General features: G+C 50.3%; 1 protein-coding gene across 1 annotated transcript; it reads left to right on the forward strand.

The window, feature by feature from the left end:
• The first annotated feature begins 3003 nt into the window (after positions 1–3003).
• On the forward strand, positions 3004–17529 carry CACNG1 (calcium voltage-gated channel auxiliary subunit gamma 1). The gene is made up of 4 exons (XM_005584747.5): positions 3004–3337; positions 12345–12419; positions 15829–15966; positions 16773–17529. Exons 1-4 carry the CDS (start codon positions 3109–3111, stop codon positions 16997–16999), a joined length of 669 nt encoding a protein of 222 aa, XP_005584804.3. The 5' UTR covers positions 3004–3108; the 3' UTR covers positions 17000–17529.
• Positions 17530–22119: the final 4590 nt, after the last annotated feature.

Consider the following 22119-nt stretch of genomic DNA (forward strand, 5'->3'; position numbering starts at 1 on the left):
CTATGAACTTGGGGAAAACATGATGCAGCCCATAGTGCCTACCATGGCTAAGCTGATCCAATGCACTCCCTCCTGTCCTTCTACCCTCTCCACAGCCAGGCCCATTGCTTTCATTTTACAAAGGGCAGCTTAGAAAGGCTAATGACTTGCTGGAAGCTGCACAGCTGGAGCCAAGCAGTGCAGGGATTTGCTCAGGGCTGGCCGGCTCCATCACCCTCTAGCTTGGTCCCCCTCTCGCATGCTGCCTCCCTGAGATGCTCTCCTCCCTGCTGCCCTGGAAAGGGTGAGATCTGGGGGGAGGACATGGATGTTGCCCTGCCCAACTCTCAGCAAATGCCTGTGGATACTGAAGTCCTTTCCTGGCCCTGCCAGGCTCTTGGGGAACCAGGCAGGCAGCGCGGCAGTGCCTCTGTGAGCAGAAAAGGTGTATTTGAGGGAGCTTTTAGTAAACAGGGGAGAGAAAGTGGATCTGTCGGCCTCGTGGTGCGACTTACACAAAGATGACTTCAAAAGGCAGAGGCCATCAATCTTTAATGCTTTCACTGCACTGGGGCGGAGGACTCTGGACCCCTGCATGGGGCACAAACCTGCCCCCCACCGAGGGAAAGAGCAGCAGAAGTTCCTGGTTGCTGTCCCCGCCGAGACCTGGCATCTTTGAAGGGCCTGCAATATCATCATGGCTGGTGCTGGGTGCACCCTGTGCACTGGGCCCTTTCAGGGTGCTTTCCAAGGCCGTCAGAGGCTCTTGGCACCAAAGAGCTTAGGGCACCCACACCCACCACACCAGGAAATTCAAAAGACACTTTTATTCTTCCAGCGACACTGTATTTACTTGTAGTGCTAAAATTAAACAGCTTCTTTCTAGATATTCTGTCTTAAAACACTGGAACCCTATTCTGGCTCCCCAGCTACTGCTTTGCTTTGTGCCTGGCACTCAGTAGGTCTGCTCAAGCTGTCCAGCACCCCCTGAGATCCCCAGGTGCCAGGATCCTGAAGCTGGGCCCCCACAAGCAACAAGAGAGGGCTCAGAGGCTGCGGCCATGTCCCAGGTTCCGGGAGTTCCCCATGGAGACGGTCCACCCACCTGGTGACAGGCAGTTTCTCCGCGAGCTGAAGCAGGGGCGGCGGCATATGTCAACAATCAGTCAGTGATCAGTCAGTTGTGATGGATTAGCACCCACTGGGAACACAGAGGTGGGGGGACAGGGAGGAAGGGAAGCAGAGATTAGAACAGTGGGGAGAGAAGCTCTCGGGAGATTGTAATATGGATGAGAGACTGACTTTAAAAATATGAACGTTTGGATGGAACTGCAATAAGCACGAGCCTGTGGCTGGAGACACGAGGGTTCAGCTCAGCCTCGGGGCTGTTCACCAGGTGGTCCTGGTTCGTCATGTCTCCTCTCTGGGCTGCAGATTCCTAATCTGTCACAATAGATCTTCAAGCTTCTTCCCAGTTCTAACCATTGGTTAAGACTTCGGGCTCTGGGTCCTGAAACCTGGCTTCCTCATTTTCCCGCTGTGTGACCTTAGACAAGTGACTTCACGTCTCTGAGTGTCCATGTCCTTGTCTGTGAAATGGCAGTAACAGTTGTGTTACTGTGAAATGGCAAAAACAGCCACAGTTCCCTTGTGGATTTGGTGTGAAGAGTAACTGCGATGATGGATGAAGGCTTAGCAGAGTGCCTGTTAGATAGTAAGCACTCACTGAAGATGAGCCACTGCTCCTATTATCATCATCATGAACTTTCTGTGATTCCAAGGCTGGAGGCCGAAATGTTTCTGTCCACATGGGCAGAGTCTCTGTAAATCGTGTCAATCTGAGGCAAGAATTTTGAAGTTCAAGGCCCCATCCAGCTCAGGAGGCTATTCCTGATCATGCATCAGCCTCTCGGCTACACCCAAAAAGGGCCACCCAGTGAGCTGAGAAGGGAGAGATGGCACAACCCAGGAGAGACGTAGAGGCCGCAGCCTCGGGGACAGGCCTGGGGGCCAGGCAGGCGCACAGGACCCTCGGAGGGTGGTCGATCCCAGGCTTTCTGTGTTCTCTGCCATATCCGCACACCCATGAGCTCCTGATGATCCCCTATAAATCAACCTATTCGTTCTTTTTCACTCACACACATATTTTGCAAATTAAAACGTAACTGGAAAATCGTTATCACCTGCTGTTAGTAGAAGGCAAAACCAAACACAGTGCCCTGAAAACAGAACAACCAAGTCCAGCAGGATTCCTCGTCCTCTTCAGGCCGTTCTCGCTTTGTTTCAGAGGACACTTTGCGGGCAGTAATGACACTGACCTCGAACGGAGCTCTGCTCTGGACCCAGTTTTGGGGATGGAAAGAGAATTGAAAAGGAAGTAATGTTCTCGTGGAGGGATCAGAGTTGGGTAAGGCCAGGCCTGGGAACCACCTAAAATCTTCCTGTGGTTTGCGGGATGCTGTGGGGTTTGTGGCTAAAACGCTTGCCTGAGAGGTGGACTCCACAGGCCCCGGACAGGGTCCCTGGGATGTCCCTAGACAGAATCCTAGGCCCCCCAGATCCCAGGATGAGAACCTACTCACTGCCCCGCCGGTAGTAGGCTTACAATGTGGGAGCCCGGGACGGCCGTGCAGCCTGCAGCTCCTGGTCTCCTCCCCTGGCCTGGGGTGCCCTTTCCCATCAGCCCAGAGCAGACAGATCTCCACCCCTGGGGCCCTGCTGCCCACCCCTCGCCCCCTCCCAACTCAGGCACCCTGAGCTGCTACTCCATAGAGGCCTCAATCCACCATCCAGAGCCTTCTCTCCTTGCCCCGCCCCCCACTGGGGTATTTCTGGCTCCCAGAGGGGCAGACAGCGCTGAAACCCGAGCAGAAGCCGTCCCCGGTGCCACGCCTGGAGAGGGGCATTAATAGCAGCCTTCCTCAGGCCCCTGACGCGTCTGGGCAGCTGCTCAGCACATCCCGCGTCCCTCAGCCCCAGGGCCAGCCCACTCTGGCTCAGCCAGGCACACTAAACTTAGTGGCCACTCCCAACTCGACAACCACCGCCACCCCCCAGCTCGGCTGTCACCTGCCGGAGGAGACGCAGCCGCCAGACCCTGCCCAGGGCACCCACGCCTCGGCGACCACCATGTCCCAGACCAAAACGCTGAAGGTCCGCGTGACCCTCTTCTGCATCCTGGCAGGCATCGTGCTGGCCATGACGGCCGTGGTAACCGACCACTGGGCTGTGCTGAGCCCCCACATGGAGCACCACAACACCACCTGCGAGGCGGCCCACTTCGGCCTCTGGCGGATTTGTACCAAGCGCATCCCCATGGACGACAGCAAGACCTGCGGGCCCATCACCCTGCCCGGGGGTAACGTACCCACCCTCCGTCCCGATCCCCACCTCCCGCCCTTCCCCGTCGTCCCCCGGACAAATTTGCCCATGCCAAGGAAGGCAGGTTTCTCAGGCTAGAGATAGGGCAGCCGCCCAGCCCTTTCTGCCCAGGGAAGAAGATCTGAATTGCATGTGCTGTGCTGGTGGCTGGGGCTGGGTTGTAAGACGAGGGCGTTTGTCCCAGCTATTTCTGTCTGGCTGGACCCTGGGGCTTTTCGCCCAGAACAGAGAGCTGGGCAGGCTCAAGACGGGAACCGCAGCTCTACCAGCCCAGGGACTTCTGGGCTCCATCTGGTCACTCTCTCCCTGCAAAGACATGCTGGGTGGCTCTGTGTCCTCAGGCTGGGGGAAACCATGGAGCTGGCAGGTTTGTCCCTGGCCTCAAGGCAGGGGAGGAGAGAGGACAGGCGACGGAATATGCAGGGTCCTGTGCAAAATGAAAATGCAGGGTTCCTTGCTCCAAATTACCAAGGATTTCAAGGCAGCGATAGCAGCACATGAATCCAAGCATGGACCCTTGTGGGCCCTGGGCCTGGAGAAGCTGCACAGGTTGAATGCCTGTGAAGCAGGACGTGGCTGTGGGTGAGCCACCTGCCCCTACCTTTTTTTTTTTTTTTTTTTTTTTTTTGAGACAGAGTTTTGCTCTGTCGCCCAGGCTGGAATGCAGTGGTACAATCTTGGCTCACTGCAACCTCCGCCTCCTGGACTCAAGTGATTCTCCTGCCTTGGCTTCCCCAGTAGCTGGGATTACAGGCATGCGCCGCCACACCCATCTAAGTTTTGTACTTTCAGTACAGACGGGGTTTTGGCATGTTGACCAGGCTGGTCTTGAACCCCTGACCTCAGGTGATCCACCTGCCTTGGCCTCCCAAAGTGCTGGGATTACAGGCGTGAGCCACCGTGCCTGGCCTCCGCCCGCCCTTTTGTCAGGACGTCAGTCCATTATGCATCCTCCGTTAGCTCAGACCCTGTCAGAGTTACAAAGCATTTCCTCACCCTGTAATTTAAGCGTGTTCCTCGATTTCCTACCATGTGACCGAACCACATGTCGAAGGTAAGCTCCTTTTCAGGAGTACCTGGTAGTTGCATGACTAGCCTCTATTCTGCAAATGCCGAGGCTTCTGGATTCTTAGCAAATACAGCACTTTAGAGGAAAGGGTGCTACGTGGAGACCAGGCGGCCAGGGATCTAGTCACCATTGCCCATTACCCTCAAATGACCATCCAGCGAGGACAAAGATCATCTCAGCCTCTGCTTCTTCCTCTATAAAATATGGGACTGACTCTCAGCAATGTAAGATCCCTTCCCAGGTTTACAGACGCCCATCCACAGTGGCAGTGGAGCAGGGTTATGTCAGTGTGATGTCCCACCTGGTTTTCAGGATTATTCCCTCTTTTACCAGACTTTGGTGTTCCTTGAAACCTGTCCTTCAAGGACACTAGGGCTGAGTCCCCAAAGATCTTGCAGTCTGCATGTGAACCAAAGAGCCAACACCCCATCCTCCCATATCTCTGCTCCCTCTTCTTTCCCTGCTGCTTGCTCCAGAGATCCCCTCCCTCATTCACGCCCACTGGACGCCCAGAAGACTCGTAAGTGCCCAACTGTTATAGAAACACCGAGTCCCAGGGCTGAGGGTGACAGGTGTGGCCATGTGCTGGCAGGGTATCGCATAGCCCGGATGCCCATGCCCCTTGGCGACTGCCAAGCACACCCATAAACAGGCAATCCCTCCAGCCAACTCCCCTGGGCAGGGCAGGGCAGGGCAGCTTCTTCAGGGACCACGCATAGGGACGTGCTGTTACAGTCCTGTTCACCCGTCCTTGGAACCATCTGCCTTTTAAAGTCAGAGCAGAGGACTGGGCAGTGAGCAGAGTCCACACAAGGAAGAGACAGGCTGGTGAGAGGTGACTAGACCAATTACAGGGGACCAACAGGCATTGCTTGTTGGACCAACAGGCCTTGAGCCTCACCAGGATCTACCTCTTTGCCTTCTTAGCCTAACCAGCTATGAACCATACTTCCCACACTTGTGACACTGAGCACTACCTTTCTCCCAGTCATCTTCCAAAGTATGTTCCTACCTTTTTCCCTCTCTTTTCTCTGCAAATGGACATCTTTCTCCTTCCCCATATGCCCTTCTTGTGCCCCCTGGGACCATTCTTGTCTGGAGGGAGGAAGCGGGTTGATATGTGGCCTCTCATTTATTATTAACAACAACAACAATAATAATGGCACATACATGTAACCCTATGTGCCGAATATTGTTGTAAATGCTTTACGTGTATCAACTTTGAATGACATCACGAAAAAGATGATAGAGAAAAAGAACTTCCAAAAATCTTCTTCTCCATAAAAGCAATGAGAAGGCTGGTGGAAATGGTCAGAATCAACATTTTCAGAACTCTGGAAATTAACCAAAGTCCAGCAAGAAAAATGGGTGAATCTCAGGAGGACCAGTGAGTTCTGTGGTGTTTTAACTTGACTTATTCCTGATTCCCTTTCCCAGCTCTGTGGTAACCTCGCAAACCAACATTCATAACCACAGCGAAAATCAGCATCCCAGTAGCCTCTGGAGGGGAGAGAATGGGGTTGGATCAAAGGCCCATTCCCAGAGCATTGTCATGATTTGACCTGTCTGGTGATTCCCTGAAAAGCCCCACTTGAGAAGCTGTTTCTGTTTGACCTGACTCTGAGCTCACCCAGTACAAAGAGTCTTTCTCCCTGGGGACATTTGTGGAAAATAATTAGAGATGATTACTTAACATCATGGCTGTCTGAGGCAGTAAATAACAGTTGGGAAAACAACAGGCTAACCAAAAAACTGGAGACTGAGATGTCCATAGGTTGCTTTGAAAAGCTCCAACAAATTCCTGGGAATCTAGGAGGTCACACGCATGCACAAGGCTATGTGCACACTCAAGAAAGACCTAAGAAGGCCCTAAGCACTCTCTGCCTTATCTTAAGGCTCTGTTCAAGCAGAAAGTGAAAGCTAAGGCAGAGGTGTGGGTGGCTTACCTGAGTGTGAGTCATATGCACAGAGCCCCTCAGTAAAGACTGGGGGAGTCATTGTTGCCAAGCATTTTAGGAAATTTCTAATTGGTCACTAAGCTAATTGAACAGGGATTTCAGTGGTCACACATGACAAAAAACAGACTTTACCATCTGAGTTCAAAAAGTCACTAAACAATAGGAACAAATCCTCAAGAAGGGGGAACAACTGATTTCCAGAGTTGCCACATTATATTGTTTAAAAAAATACTGGCTGGGTGTGGTGGCTCACTCCTGTGTTCCCAGCACTTTTGGAGGCCAAGTAAGAGGATTGCTTGAGGCCAGAGGTTTGAGATCAAACTGGGCAATATAGCGAGACCCTGTCCCTACAAACAAACCAACCCCACAAAATAGCCAAGAGTGGTGGCATGTGCCTATAATTCTAGCTACTCCTGAGGCTTAGGTGAGGGAATTGTTTGATCCCAGGAGTTAGAGACTACAGTGAACTATGATCACAGCACTGCACTCCAGCCTGGGACAGCGAGACTGTCTCTAAATAAATAAATACATACATAAACACAAGACATGCAAAGAACTAAAATGATATGGGGCATATATGGGGCAGGGAGAGCTCGATAGATCCCTAAGGAAGCCAGATATTGGACTTACTAGACAAAAACTTTAAATTGGCTATAGTAAGTATATCCAAAGAACTTTTTTTAAAAATCAAAAGCATTAAAGATGAAAATGATGTCTCATGAAATAGAAACTATCAAGAAAGAGACAGAAATTATTTTTAAGGACAAAATGGAAATTCTAGAGTTGAAAAGTACGATAACTAAAATGAGAAATTCACTAGAGGGGCTCAATAGCATATCTGAGCAGGTAAAAGAATCAGTGACCTTTAAGATAAGTCATTTGAAATTAGTTAGTCTGAGGAACAGATAGAAAAAAAAAAGAAAGAAAAATGACAAGAGCCTCAGAGACTTATGGGACACCATCAAGTGTATGTAAAGGAAGTCCCAGAAGGAGAGGGAAAGGGAGACAGGAACAAAAAAGGTATATGAAAAATAATGTCCAAAAGCTTCCCAAATTGGATGAAAAACATTAAAAATCTACAAATTTGTAAAGCTCAATGAACTCCAGGTAGAATAAACTCGAAGGGATCCACACCTAGACATACGATAATCAAGACAGAGGATCTTAAAAACAGAAAGAAGCAATTCATCACATACGAGGAATCCTTAATAAGATGAACGGCCAATTTTTCCCCAAATCGATGGAGTCCAGAAGGTGGTGGGATGACGTACATATATTAGCTCACCTAATCCTCACAAAAACCTCCATGAAGGCCATGCTATTATCATCATTCCAATCTTACGGATAAAGAAAATGAACCACTGAGAGGTTGAGATAGTTGACAAGGTAACACAGGTGATGAGCAGAGCAGCCAGGACTCATACTCAGATGATTACCCCTAACATTCACCTTTTTAGTCAATAAATTAACTACTTTACAACAACCCAGTGAGTGGATTCTTATTCTACAGGTGGATCCTATTCTACAGGTGGTTCTTATTCTACAGGTGGTTCTCATTCTACAGGTAGGAACATGGAGGCTGAGCATAGCCTTCCCCAGGCTAACTAGCTAACAAATAGAGGTTCTCCACCCAAGTCTTGAATCCAGAGCCTCCTTTCTCTCCAGTTCCTTCCCACACCCTCTATTGTGCATGTAAACACAGCTCCTAAAAGTTCTGACCCAAGTGAACACAAGGAGTCCAGCTTTTGACATGGCATAGTTTGAGGGTAGCCAGACCAGAAGCTGGTGCAGTGGAGGAGACCTCTCACGGTCCCATTTAGTCTTAGAATGTTGGAGGCTCAGTGGGCAAGAGTTGTCTAATTTTTCTACTGTCCCCCAAAGAGTCTTAGAAGGACTTCCATGTACAACATCTAAGACCAATTCCAATGCCTCCAGAATGAGAGCAGGGGCCTCTCCCATAGGAGAGACTATGTGTTCTGAAAGTCCAAATGAACCCACAGAGAGACCATCCCCTGCCCTTGGGCTGGGTGAAGTGTTGCTTCTTTCAGGCTCTGCCTCTTTAGGGCAAGGAGGCAGGCTGCCCCAGGGCCCACTTTGCCTAGTGCCCCATTTTCCCTACTGGTCCATCTTCTCTCAGTGCAGGAATTGGGACTGCATGAAAGAGCATGATACTACTGACCCCAGGAATTTCATGGGCTCCCCTCACCACTCAGGAGTCCATGCCAGAGGCCTAGGCCAAAGCCAGGCTTCTCCCATGGAAGAGTAGTGCTCTGGAGCTCCAGGGTCAGGTCTTGGAGATTTCTCCAGCCCATTTTATAAAATTCTTCCATCAGAGGTGTGGGAGGAGACACAGCCCAGAAAACCACTGTCAGGAGCTGATAGAACTTCATTTACCAAAAGGCTAAACACAACACTGGCATCAATGCAACTTAGAGGCTTTCTTGCATCCCTAAAGTACCAGTTTCTTTGGTTTTGGACAAATCCACAAATTATCTTTGAGTATATGAAAGTCTCCATGGACTGTCACTTGGTACACTGATACGTTCTCAGTGATAACCCAAGGCATCCCCTAATGCTACCAGCTGCTCCAATGATCAAAGAAAGATCCCTATTAACTCTAGTTCAGCTTGGAGCTAAATGTGGCTTCTGCTCTAATTCTTCGAAACTGGCACACTAGACATGGTTCTGCACAGTGACTAATGCCCTTAACCAGAACACTTGTTTAGCCAGACTGTTCCATCCCCCAGTCAAGTCTGAGGGCTGAGTTCACCACAGTTTTAATAAATACCCCATTTAATATTTTTAAACCACTGAGTCTTACAGAAATAAGGAGATTAAATTCAGCATAAGCCATTTGCAGAGACAAAGGAGAATGGCACAACCTCAGAGTTCCTAACACCCCAGATCATCATCCTGGCATTGGAATCTTTGCTGACTTAGTCGGAAGCAAAGCTGCAATCCCTGAGCTTTGTGTAAGTATGATGGAAGCCAGGGCAGTGGGACAGAGAGGGACATCCCAGAGGCACAGGCAGGAAGGCTCAGAGTCTGCACAGGACCGTCACAGTCCCTCTCCTCTTGCCCCATGGCTAAGACGGGTTCCCCTCGGATGTCCTTCCTCTTTACGTTGCCCTGGATGCTCAGTTTCCCAAATAATATCCACCTGGACCCAGGGACAGGGCAGGGAGGGAAGGGGCTCGTAGTAGGGTCTGTCCATCTGAACAGGACCCTCACCCTCTTGAGTGACATGGGCAGATGCCTGGCCTGATTTATCCTGAATGGGGCCTGGATCTGACGTGCCCCCACCCCTACAGGGGCCATCAGGGACCATGAAAGGGTTTATGGTCTCCAGTGGGCAGCCACATAGCCCAGGAGTGGATGTTTCTCCCAGGTTCAGGGCAGGGCACACTGGCCTTTTTCATGTGCTAAGCCCAAGAGAGGGGACAGGTCGGCCCATCCGTCCTCAGGCCCCTAGTTCAGCCATGTAAGAGTGAAGCTGAGGCTTCCTGATGCCCCGAGAAGGAATCCTAGCCACTGGAGGCCCCCTCCCTCCATTTGAGGACACTTAATGGAGAAGAGGGAGGGGGAACATTGTCCCTGGACCACCAAAAGAAAAGCAATCCCCCCAAAAGCTCACAACCTGGCTCCTGCAGACGTGTAGGCTACCCCTGTGTCTGAGTTAAGATCATTTCTAGCCAAGCAGCCAGCAGCCACACAGAGCCTGGCATTTATCTGGTGGGGATTTGGCGAGCCAAATGCTACCTGTGCGGGAGTCACCTCAGCAACCCACCGGGTGCAAACAGCCGTGCTCCAGCAAAGCACTCCGTGGCCCTCATCTCAGGGTCCTCCGCTGGTAAGGATTTTAACTGACAGCTTTCGAGCAGTCAGGGAGGCAGCTGACGGTGAAATACACTTGAATTCAGTCAATTCTGACAACTGAAACTGGTTCTTAAAGAATACAACGGAAACAGAAATGTTTCTTTGTCCAGAGGGGGACACATGGAGACTTACAACATAGCATGGGCCATTTCGAAGCAGTGATTCAAGAGATCTATAGCTAATAATCTAACAAATAGAAAAGGTCTGCATTATGCTTTAAAATAGCACCGGACGCCGAGAGAGAATAGCAGAGCACCAATTCTGACATCACCACCAGCAGTCAGACACCCCAGGTAATGTGGTTCAAAAGGAAAGTGATTTAAATATAGAAGCGCACAGAGAAAGCTGTTTATGCCAGGAACGGGTACTGCTGCTAAACCACATCCCATCTCCAGGGTCATTTCCTTCCTCAGCCTCAGGAGAGGCAGCAGCCCCGACTTTTGGGGCAAGGAGGGGAATAGTACGAGACCACAGGCTTAAGGAGCAAGAAGATGATTTAGGTCCGATTAAAGAAGGCCTTCATCCCCCCAAAAAAAGCCTTGGTATCACTGCAGGTACGTTTCCAGAAAGAACTAGCCATCAACCGCCTTGTGAGCATCTAAATGAAGCCTGGAAGTGAACAAATGAATTGACAAACTAGACACCATCTAAACTAGAGGAAGAGATGCCTTTCTATTTGAGGGTCATTGACCCACAGGAAAAGAAATCAATGAAGGGCCTCCACAAATAAAAAGCAAACTAATTTAGTTTTTGAAGGAAACATAGTATAAAATAACCCATTCATCCACTTCCTAAATCAAGAGCAAAGAAGATAAACTGGATTTAGGAAGAGATAAGACTGTGCAGACTGTGCTTTTTTTTTTTTTTTTTTTTTTTTTTTTTGAAACGGAGTCCCACTCCATCACCCAGGCTGGAGTGCAGTGACACGACCTCAGCTCACTGCAACCTCTGCCTCCCAGGTTGAAGCAACTCTCCTGCCTCAGCCTCCTGAAGTGCTGAGATTACAGGCGTGAGTCACTGCGCCCAGCCTGTCCTTTGATTTTATAGTATACCTAGCTATGAGAGAGAGACTGAAGGAGAAAAATGGAAGTGAAATTATATTTTAAATCAGCATGAATTTCCTTGTGCTGAACCCCTCCCCTCTCCCTCATCAAATTCAGATTCGTGTTCCTACTACCCACAGACTTTCCATAGCTTTTATGACAATTATCAGGTGGGCCAAGCGGCTTTGCGGGGCAGGTCTCATCTGGGCTGTCTCACAGAGACCAGCGACCCAGTGAAACCACATGATGGTCACATTCAGCCCTCGTAGGGGTTCCATCTGCGTCCAGGCCATCCCAATGGCCACTCGGAAAAAGCCCTTTGCGGGGCATTTTAAGGAGCCTGGAGCAGGGTTCCCATCCCGGCTGCACATCAGGATCTCCCAGAAAGCTTTGGAAAAACACTCCTTCCCAGGTCCCACCAGTGAACCAGGGTGGGCCTGGATTCTGATGAGAAACAGTCCCAGATTTGGGGTTGGTCCAGGGTTTCTCAACATTGGCACTCTTGACATTTTGGCCTGGATCATTCCATGTTGGGAGGGCCTGTCCTGCGTGTTGCAGGATGCTCAGCAGCGTCTGTGGCCTCTACCGGCTAGGTGCCAGGTGTACCCCTCTCACCACCACCATGTCCCCAGGCATTGCCCAGTGTCCCCTGGGGGGGCAGAATCGGTCCTCACGGAGACTGCTGTTTGGTTCTTTAGTGATTGTGCACCCTGCACACCCTGAAAAATGGCTTAAGCCTGGGCCTCGGTTACCCCGTCTGCCTAATGGGGTGCAGAACCCATGGGCCGTCTGCCCTGTGGACTCATCCAGCCTCAGCTCCCTGAAGACCTCTCAGCCTTCCAGGCAACCTCATTATTCCACTGAGATGTTGTTCTAAGGGTCAAAGACAGACGTTTCAGCCCAGATTAAGGATCTGGGGAGAAGAGAGCCTGCCAGAGCCCCTGCGTGCCCAGCAGAATGACACCGCACTCTCTGCCAGGCCTCTGTCCTTGCTACAGGTCCCTCCCCTCAACTCACAGTGTGTCTCCTCCTTTGCAGAGAAGAACTGTTCCTACTTCAGGCATTTTAACCCCGGCGAGAGCTCGGAGATCTTCGAATTCACTACTCAGAAGGGTGAGCCTGGGTGGAAAGGGGGCTGGGGTGACAAGAGGGGACTTCTGTGTCATGCATCACTGGGCCAGAAAGCCATTGGGGGCAAAAGCACTGACTTCCTCAGGCCTGATGAGAAGCAGCCCATGGTGCATTTGAACAACAGCCTTGTCACCTCTCTGCTCCGGAGGCCCCAGGTAGCCGCCTTCCATCTCCAGGGCCCAGAGCTTCCACACCTCGGGGCCAGGGAGCGTTTGCAGAAGCAGCACTTCCTGGCAAGCTCCTACCCAAGGGCAGCTGTTGTGACGGGAGCTGTGGATGTGGAACAAGTGCTCGGAGGCCCTGTGGTGGCTCTTGGTGGGATGTGATGGTTAGAGTCTTCAGGGACAGTCTGAGTCCCTCCCTGGCCTAGAAATCCCTCCCCAAGTACCGAGAGGGCGCAGTGGGCTCTGGAGCTTTTCAGGACCCACAGAGCTCAGACGCACACCCACTGTCGGGACACACACCTGTGCCTGCCCGCGCCCAGACAGCTGCACACAGGGTGAGTGGGTACACACACAGACGCACACTGACACACACAGACACACAACACAGATACACACATACAATGACACACACAAGACACAGACACACAGACACACACTGACACACAGACACACGCAACACAGATACACACATACAATGACACACACGACACAGACACACAGACACACACTGACACACACAGACACACAACACAGATACACACATACAATGACACACACAAGACACAGACACACAGACACACACTGACACACACAGACACACAACACAGATACACACATACAATGACACACACGACACAGACACACAGACACACACTGACACACACAGACACACAACACAGATACACACATACAATGACACACACGACACAGACACACAGACACACACTGACACACACAGACACACAACACAGATACACACATACAATGACACACACGACACAGACACACAGACACACACTGACACACACAGACACACAACACAGATACACACATACAATGACACACACAAGACACAGACACACAGACACACACTGACACACACAGACACACAACACAGATACACACATACAATGACACACACGACACAGACACACAGACACACACTGACACACACAGACACACAACACAGATACACACATACAATGACACACACAAGACACAGACACACAGACACACACTGACACACACAGACACACAACACAGATACACACATACAATGACACACACGACACAGACACACAGACACACACTGACACACACAGACACACAACACAGATACACACATACAATGACACACACAAGACACAGACACACAGACACACACTGACACACACAGACACACAACACAGATACACACATACAATGACACACACGACACAGACACACAGACACACACTGACACACACAGACACACAACACAGATACACACATACAATGACACACACAAGACACAGACACACAGACACACACTGACACACACAGACACACGCAACACAGATACACACATACAATGACACACACAAGACACAGAGACACTGACACACACACACACAACACAGATACACACATACAATGACATACACAAGACACAGACACACATACACTGACACACGTACAATGACACACACACAGTGACACACACAGACACACACAACACAGATACACACATACAATGACACACACAAGACACAGACACACAGACACACACACTGACACATGTACAATGACACACACACAGTGACACACACAGACACACACAACACAGATACACACATACAATGACACACACAAGACACAGACACACAGACACACACACTGACACATGTACAATGACACACACACAGTGACACACAGGCAATGACACACAGACATACAATGACACACAGGCAATGACACACACAATGACACACACGATGATACATACACAAGACAATGACACACACAAGGCACACACACAGAGACACACTGACACACATGTACAATAACACACAAAATGACACACATGACATACTGACACAATTACACACACAGTTACACACACAAGACACAGGCACACACAGAAACACACATTGAGACACATATACAATGACACACACAATTACACACAATGACACACAAAATGACACAATGACACACATGACACCACACAATGACACACACACCACACAATGACACACAATGACACACACAAGACACAGTGACACACACAAGACAATGACACACACAATGACACACAAGACACATAGACACACAGAGACACACACACATGTACAATGACACCCACACAATGAGACCCACACAAGACACACAGAAACACATACTGACACAATGACACAAGATACAGAGACACACACTGACATACGTACCATGACATACACACAATGACACACACAAGACACACAGAGACACACTGACACACATGTACAATGACATGCACACGACATGCAGTGACACACAATGACACACACAAGACACAGTGACACACACAAGACTGACACAATGACACACAAGACAGACACACAGAGACACACACACGTACAATGACACCCACACAATGACACCCACACAAGACACACAGAAACACATACTGACACAATGACACAACACAATGACACAAGACACACACAGAGACACACACTGACACATGTACCATGACATACACACAATGACACACACACAAGACACAGAGACACACTGACACACATGTACATTGACATGCACATGACATGCAGTGACACACAATGACACACGAGACACAATGACACAAGACACAGTGACACACAGGCAATGACACAGACACTAACATGCACAGATACATGTACACACCAGCACATGCAGACACACATACACACAGTGACACACCAACACACTGACAGACCCAGATACACATGCACACACTACCATACGCAGACACTAACACATTCTGACAGATCCTCACATATGTGACACATACATGAACACACACACTAACCACACACAGACGCGCACACTGCTACACACACTGGCAGAGCCTCACGTGCACCGGGCTGCGTGACAAGCCACCCTGTGGTCCTTTGCTCCTTAACCCCAGGCAGACCACCTGCCACCCCAGTGCCTCCTGCCCTGTCACTCGAGGAAAGTTTCTGCTCTGGAAAGGCCTCCAGCCACTTGCCTCTCGCCTCTGCCCCCGGTGGGGACCTTGCAGCCTGATGCTCTGGGAAGACATGGGTAGAAGAAGCCCCATGGCAGCCTGGCTCTGCGTGGGCCTTAGGGAAGGACTTGGCCCCTGGGGCTGTCGGCTTTCTCGTGTGTGAGATGGGAATTGTGGTGCATGGGGTGGTCCCTAACCAGCCACCATGAGAGCTCCTGGACTGAGGCCGCATGCCGGGTGTCCCTTGTGTTTGCAGAGTACAGCATCTCGGCAGCCGCCATCGCCATCTTCAGCCTTGGCTTCGTCATCCTGGGCAGCCTCTGTGTCCTCCTGTCCTTCGGGAAGAAGAGGGACTACCTGCTGCGGCCCGCGTCCATGTTCTACGCTTTTGCAGGTAGACTGGGGGCTCCGCCCGAGCACCGGACTGGGGGGACCATGTCGTGGGGGATTCTCCGCTCCACTCTCATGCCCACTGTGGGATTTGGGTGGGGGGCATTTCCCAGGCTCCATCCCCATCCAGGGGCAAACCTGGCCAAGCCCTCAGCGACCCCAGGTGGGCTGGAGGGAGACAGAGCTTGGCGGTCTGTCCATTCCTCCCCATGATTCAACCCTCAAGGCCCCAAAGAAACTGCCCAGAGAATGATTAACAGAAGAAGGAAAGAAACGTGGTCGCCTTTCTTTCTTTTTCTTGGGGGATGAGGAAGAGGGTCTCGCTCTGTCGCCCAGGCTGGAGTGCAGTGGAACGATCACAGCTCACTGCAGCCTCGAACTCCTGAGTTGAAGGGTTCCTCCCGCCTCAGCCTCCTGAGTACCTGGGACTACAGACGTGCACCACCACACCTGGCTAAGTTTTTATTACATTTTAATTTTTTGTAGAGACAGAGGGCTCATCACTATGTTGCCCAGGCTAGTCTCAAACTCCTGGCCTCAAGCGATCCTCCTGCCTCAGCCTCCCAAAGTGCTGGGATTACAGGCATGAGCCACCGTACCCGGCCATGTGGTCGTCCTTCTAAGGGATGCAGGAATAGGGTGGTGCGTGGACAAATGGATCCTTCTGCAGGCTCCCAGCTAGAACCTGCCTTGAGGCAGCTTTTCCCCCAAGGCAAGGTCACTGCCTCCTCCATGCACACAGGCTGGGGTGGGGCTGGGGGTAACGGCAGGCACCCGTCGGTCCCTGAGCGTACCTGGCTCCGCCCCCAGGTCTCTGCATCCTGGTCTCGGTAGAGGTCATGCGGCAGTCGGTGAAGCGCATGATTGACAGTGAGGACACCGTCTGGATCGAGTACTATTACTCCTGGTCCTTCGCCTGCGCCTGTGCTGCCTTCGTCCTCCTCTTCCTCAGTGGTCTCGCCCTCCTGCTGTTCTCCCTGCCTCGAATGCCCCGGAACCCATGGGAGTCCTGCATGGATGCTGAGCCTGAGCACTAGCCCTCCTGTGGCCCTAGCGACCCTCAGGCTTCTTCTCCAGGAAGCCATGTCTCAGCCCGGAACCTTCCAGAGGGGAGGCGGGAGCAATTTTAGCTCCACCCTGCTCCCATCTGCCCCCTGCCACAGTCGCAGGCTGCTTCCTCTCTCTGAGCTCCTCTGGGCTGCCGCAGGCTCCCCTGGGAATAGAGCAAGAGGATGTCAGTCTCAATCTGGCCACAGTTGGGAAAGGCAGGGCCAGCAGGTGGACAGGTGTTTGCAAGGGCCCCACTTCCCCTGGAGCTCAGAGGTGTCCCCACTGTACCAGCCTCTGATAAGCTGCCTCCGGTTGTCCTTTATGAACATTGCAGGGACAACCTGTGTTTGCCAGTTCTTGGTGTTCTGTGTAAATAGCCAGCCCCTCCCTTTCTCAGTGATAAAACACACCCTCTCTGGTGAGCGCAGCGTCCCCTCCTTGGCTTCCAGGAGCCCTGGGAAGCATTTTTAACTGAGTAGAATCTGTCTGTGGCTTGAAATAAAAAGCTCTCAGAAAACTCACGTTTTCTTCACACCTTGCATAGAAATTGCTCAGATTCCTGGTCACATCAGGGGCCCCCTGACGCGGAATGAGAAGGGAAGGCAGGTCACCCGGGTACGTTGAGGACTTTTGTGGGGACAAGAGGGCAACACACGTGGCTTAGAGGCTCTGAATTCCAACTCAGACAGGGTTTCTCTAGGCCCTGAGATTGTTTTCGGGAGAAACTAGAAACCTTCTGATGAAGCAAGGGTGTTAAAAATAGGAGGGGTTATTTCTAGAGCCTGGCATGCAACGCACCTGGTGCCAACGCAGCGCTAAAGCAGCCAGCCAGTGTCTGATTTCTGATGCTGGATTTCTGTTGTGAAGAACATCAGGAAGCAGGGCTTAGCAGTTAGATGCTTAGGGCCACATGAAAAGCCATGATTTGCACACTTCTGCCTTCCAGAGCCCCACAGTACTTGCCCAAGCTTCCGAAGTGGAGTTCAGACATGATTGGCAGATGGGATCTTTGCCTTGCACCCTGGAGAACCCACTGGAGTTCATGCTCCTAGGGCAAGGTTTGGCAAACTGTGGCCTGTTGGCCACACCTGGCCTGCCCCCTCTTGCTGTATGGCCCACAAGTAAAAGGTAGTTTTTACAGTTTTAAATTGTTCAAAACATTAAATTAAAAAAAAAAAAAAAGCCAGGCTCAGTGGCTCACACCTGTAAATCCCAACACTTTGGGAGGCCAAGGTGGGTGGATCACGAGGTCAGGAGTTCAAGACCAGCCTGGCCAAGATGATGAAACCCCATCTCTATTAAAAACACAAAAAATTAGCCAGGCGTGGTGGTGTGCACCTGTAATCCCAGCTACTCAGCAGGCTGAGGCAGGAGAATCGCTTGAACCCGGGGGGGCGGAGGTTGCAGTGAGCCAAGATTACGCCATTGCACTCCAGCCTGGGCAACAGAGTGAGACTCCATCTCAAAACATTAAAAAAAAAAAACCCAAAACAATCAAGGAACTGGGCATCGTGGCTCACACCTATAATCTCAGTACTTTGGAAGGCTGAGGCAAGAGGACTGTTTGAGTCCAGGAGTTTGAGACCACACTGGGCAACATAGCAAGACTCCATCTCTACAAAAAATAAAAATAAAATAATTTAAAGATAAAAAGAAGAAGAATCTCTCATGACATATGAAGATGATACGAAATTCACATCTCAATGTCTGTAAATAAAGTTAGATTAGAACCCAGCCACACCCATTCTGTGGCTGCTTTCGTCACCATTGAGTAGTTTCAACAGAGATCTTCTGTCCTGCAATGCTGAAAATATTTACTATCTGACCCTGTATAAAAACGTGTGTTTACCCTTGTTCTGGAGAAAAACTGTACAAACATCAGCCCACATATCAACCCCTTACTAGTCCCATCTGAAAGCTGAGGGGAAGTTCATTCTTTCAATTTGCCTGCGGTACCTCGGGGGTGGGGGGCTGGGCTAGGAGGGGTGTCAGAGGAGACTCACTCAAAGATGCAAAGATCCAGCCAGGAAATAAACTTGCTCCAGGTAAAGGAGAATCAGAAGATGACAGTCCCGGCCAGCCAGGGAGCTGAGGCCACAATTTATGAGTAAGAAGGAAGAGAGATAACTTCCTCCCATTGATAACCATTCTGGAGGTTGATATTATCGGGTTTTTTCTTTTTTGAGACAGGGTCTCACTCTGGAGTACAGTGCCCAGGCTGGAGTACAGTGGCACAATCACAGCTCACTGTAGCCTCGAGTTCCTAGGCTCAAGTGATCCTCCTACCTCAGCCTCTCAAGTAGTGGGGACTGCAGGCGTGCGCCACCACACCCAGCTAATTTTTTTCATTTTTTGTTGAGACGGGGTTTCAATATGTTGCCCAGGCTGGTCTCTAACTCCTCAGCTCAAGCAATCCACTAGCCTTGGCCTCCCAAAGTGCTGACATTACAGGCATGAGGCCACCACACCCAGCCTGCTTTTTTTTTTTTTTTTTCTAACAGATTGGAGTCTTGCTACACTGCCCAGGCTGGCCTCAAACTTCTGGGCTCCAGCAGTCCTCCTGCTTCAGTCTCTGGAGTAGCTGGGATTACAGGTGTGAGCCACTATGCCTGGCTCCCATATTATTGTTTTATTACTCTTTTTACTTTTAGCAGAATCAGACTGGCGTGCCTTTTTTCTTTTCTTTTCTTTTCAGTTCTCTTTTTTCTCTTCTCTTTTCTCTTCTCTATTTTCTCTCTCTTCTCCCTTCTCTTCTCTTCTCTTCTCTTCTCTTTTCTTTTCGATGGAGTCTTGCTCTGTCACCCAGGCTGGAGTGCAGTGGTGCGATCTCAGCTCACCGCAACCTCCACCTCCCAGGTTCAAGCCATGCTCCTGCCTTAGCCTCCCAAGTAGCTGGGATTACAGGTGCCTGACACCACACCCAGCTAATTTTTGTATTTTTGGTAGAGACGGGGTTTCACCATGTTGGCCAGGATGGTCTCAAACTCCTGACCTCAGGTGATCTACCCACCTCGGCCTCCCAGAGTGGTGGGATTACAGGTGTGAGCCACCGTGCCCAGGGCCTTGGCATGCGTTTTCTACTTCCTCATGGGTGCCTATGGGTTGGTGCCCCCAAAAGACATCTGAATGGAATATCCACCAAACAGAATACATTCGGCTTCCCAGGCTTTTAACTCTTTTAAGATATACTTCAGCACAGCCAGAACTGCAATGCAAACCAAAGGGTTGGAGGCTGTCTGCCAGAGAGCCACACATCCTGGCATCTGCCCCAGAAAGAGGCAATGGAGCAAAGCAAAATAGAGTCAACCAAACCAATGAGGGAAAACGTCTTACTCCCCACCTGCCAAATGCTGCTTGCCAGAAGGATGTCCAGAGGGGAAAATGGTCGGCTTTGGCAGGGACTGAAGGCCTCACTTCAGGGTCCGTGCAGGTCCTGCTCTGAAGGCCACCCACAGCCCAACCACAGAACAACAGTGCCATCTGCCCTGAAGCCTATGGTTGGCCTCAGAAGCCCATGGCTTCTCACTCCTTGCTTGGAACTGCGTGACTGACTCTCTCTTTCTTTCTTTCTTTCTTTCTTTCTTTCTTTCTTTCTTTCTTTCTTTCTTTCTTTCTTTCTGTCTGTCTGTCTGTCTGTCTGTCTGTCTGTCTGTCTTTCTTTCTTTTCTTTCTTTCTGTCTTTCTTTCTTTCTCTTTCTTTCCTTCCTTCCTTCCTTCCTTTCTTTCTTTCTTTCTTTCCTTCCTTCCTTCCTTCCTTCCTTCCTTCCTCCTTTCCTTTCCTTTCCTTCCTTCCCTCCCTCCCTCCTACCCTCCCTCCTTCCTTCCTTCCTTCTTTCCTTCTTTCCTTCCTTCCTTCCTTCCTTCCTTCCTTCCTTCCTTCCTTCCTTCCTTCCCTCTCTCTCTCTCTTTCTTTCTTCTCTTTTTTTTTGATGGAGTCTCGCTCTGTCGCCCAGGCTGGAGTGCAGTGGCACAATCTCAGCTCACTGCAAACTCCGCCTCCCCGATTCAATTGATTCTCCTGCCTCAGCCTCCTGAGCAGCTGGGATTACAGGCACCTGCCACCACGCCAGGCTAATGTTTTTACTTTTAGTAGAGACGGGGTTTCGCCATGTTGGCCAGGCTGGTCTCGAACTCCGGACCTCGGGTGATCCGCCCACCTCATCTCCTGGAATTGCGTGACTTTGACACCCAGCACAACTTGATGTCCTGTCACACTTGCAATTTCTCAGCATTTTTTGTTTATCTATTTATTTTATTATTATTATTTTTGAGACAGAGGCTTACTCACCATCCAGGCTGGAATGCAGTGGAGGGATCTCAGCTCACTGCAGCCTTGACCTCCTGGGTTCAAGTGATCCTCCCGTCTCAGCCTCCCGAGTAGCTGGGACCACAGGCACACGCCACCACACCTGGTTAATTTCTGTATTTTTTTTTTTTTTTTTTTTTAGAGACAGGGTTTCGCCATGTTGCCCAGGCTTTCTCGGCTTTTTTACATCCATCATCTTCCCTGAGGCAAAGAAGGCAGCAGAGGCAGGACCAGCAACTAGTTCATCAAGATCCAGACTTAAGTGCGATTTTTTAAGAACTGTGGTAAAATATACATAATGTAAAATTACCATCTTAATCACGTTTACGTGTAGAGTTCAGTAGCATTAAATACACTCACATTGTGCAACTCTGACCACCGTGCATCTCCAGAACGCTTCGTCATCCCAAGCTGAAACTCACAAGCACTTACTCCACGTCCTCTCCTTCCCACAGCCACCCTTCCACTTTCTGTCTCTGGGAGTTTGACTCCTCTAGGTACCTCAGATCAGTGGAATCACGGAGTATTGATCTTTTTGTGACTGGTTCATTTCCCTCGGCTGCTGATGCCTTTAAGGTTCATTCACACGGTACCAGGTATCAGAACTCTCTTCCTTTTTCAGGCTCAGCAATATCCCACTCTACGTAGTCCCATATTTTGTTTATCCACTCGTCCATTGATGGACGCTGGGTTGTTTCCAACTCTTGGCTCTTGTGACTTACTGCTGCTATCAACATGGCTTCACACTCTGCTTCAGTCCCTGCTTTCGGTTGTTTTGGATATACTGACTGGGACTTTTTT

The sequence above is a fragment of the Macaca fascicularis genome, chromosome 16 (genome assembly GCF_037993035.2).
Source record: "Macaca fascicularis isolate 582-1 chromosome 16, T2T-MFA8v1.1".
In the NCBI taxonomy this organism is placed as follows: domain Eukaryota; kingdom Metazoa; phylum Chordata; class Mammalia; order Primates; family Cercopithecidae; genus Macaca; species Macaca fascicularis.

Excerpts from the sequence above, each read along its gene's own strand:
- CACNG1 (XM_005584747.5), top strand. The coding sequence starts at position 3,109 with ATGTCCCAGACCAAAACGCTGAAGGTCCGCGTGACCCTCTTCTGCATC. Across the intron at positions 12,420-15,828 it reads CGAATTCACTACTCAGAAGG|AGTACAGCATCTCGGCAGCC; the intron begins GTGAGCCTGGGT and ends TTGTGTTTGCAG. Across the intron at positions 15,967-16,772 it reads CATGTTCTACGCTTTTGCAG|GTCTCTGCATCCTGGTCTCG; the intron begins GTAGACTGGGGG and ends CTCCGCCCCCAG.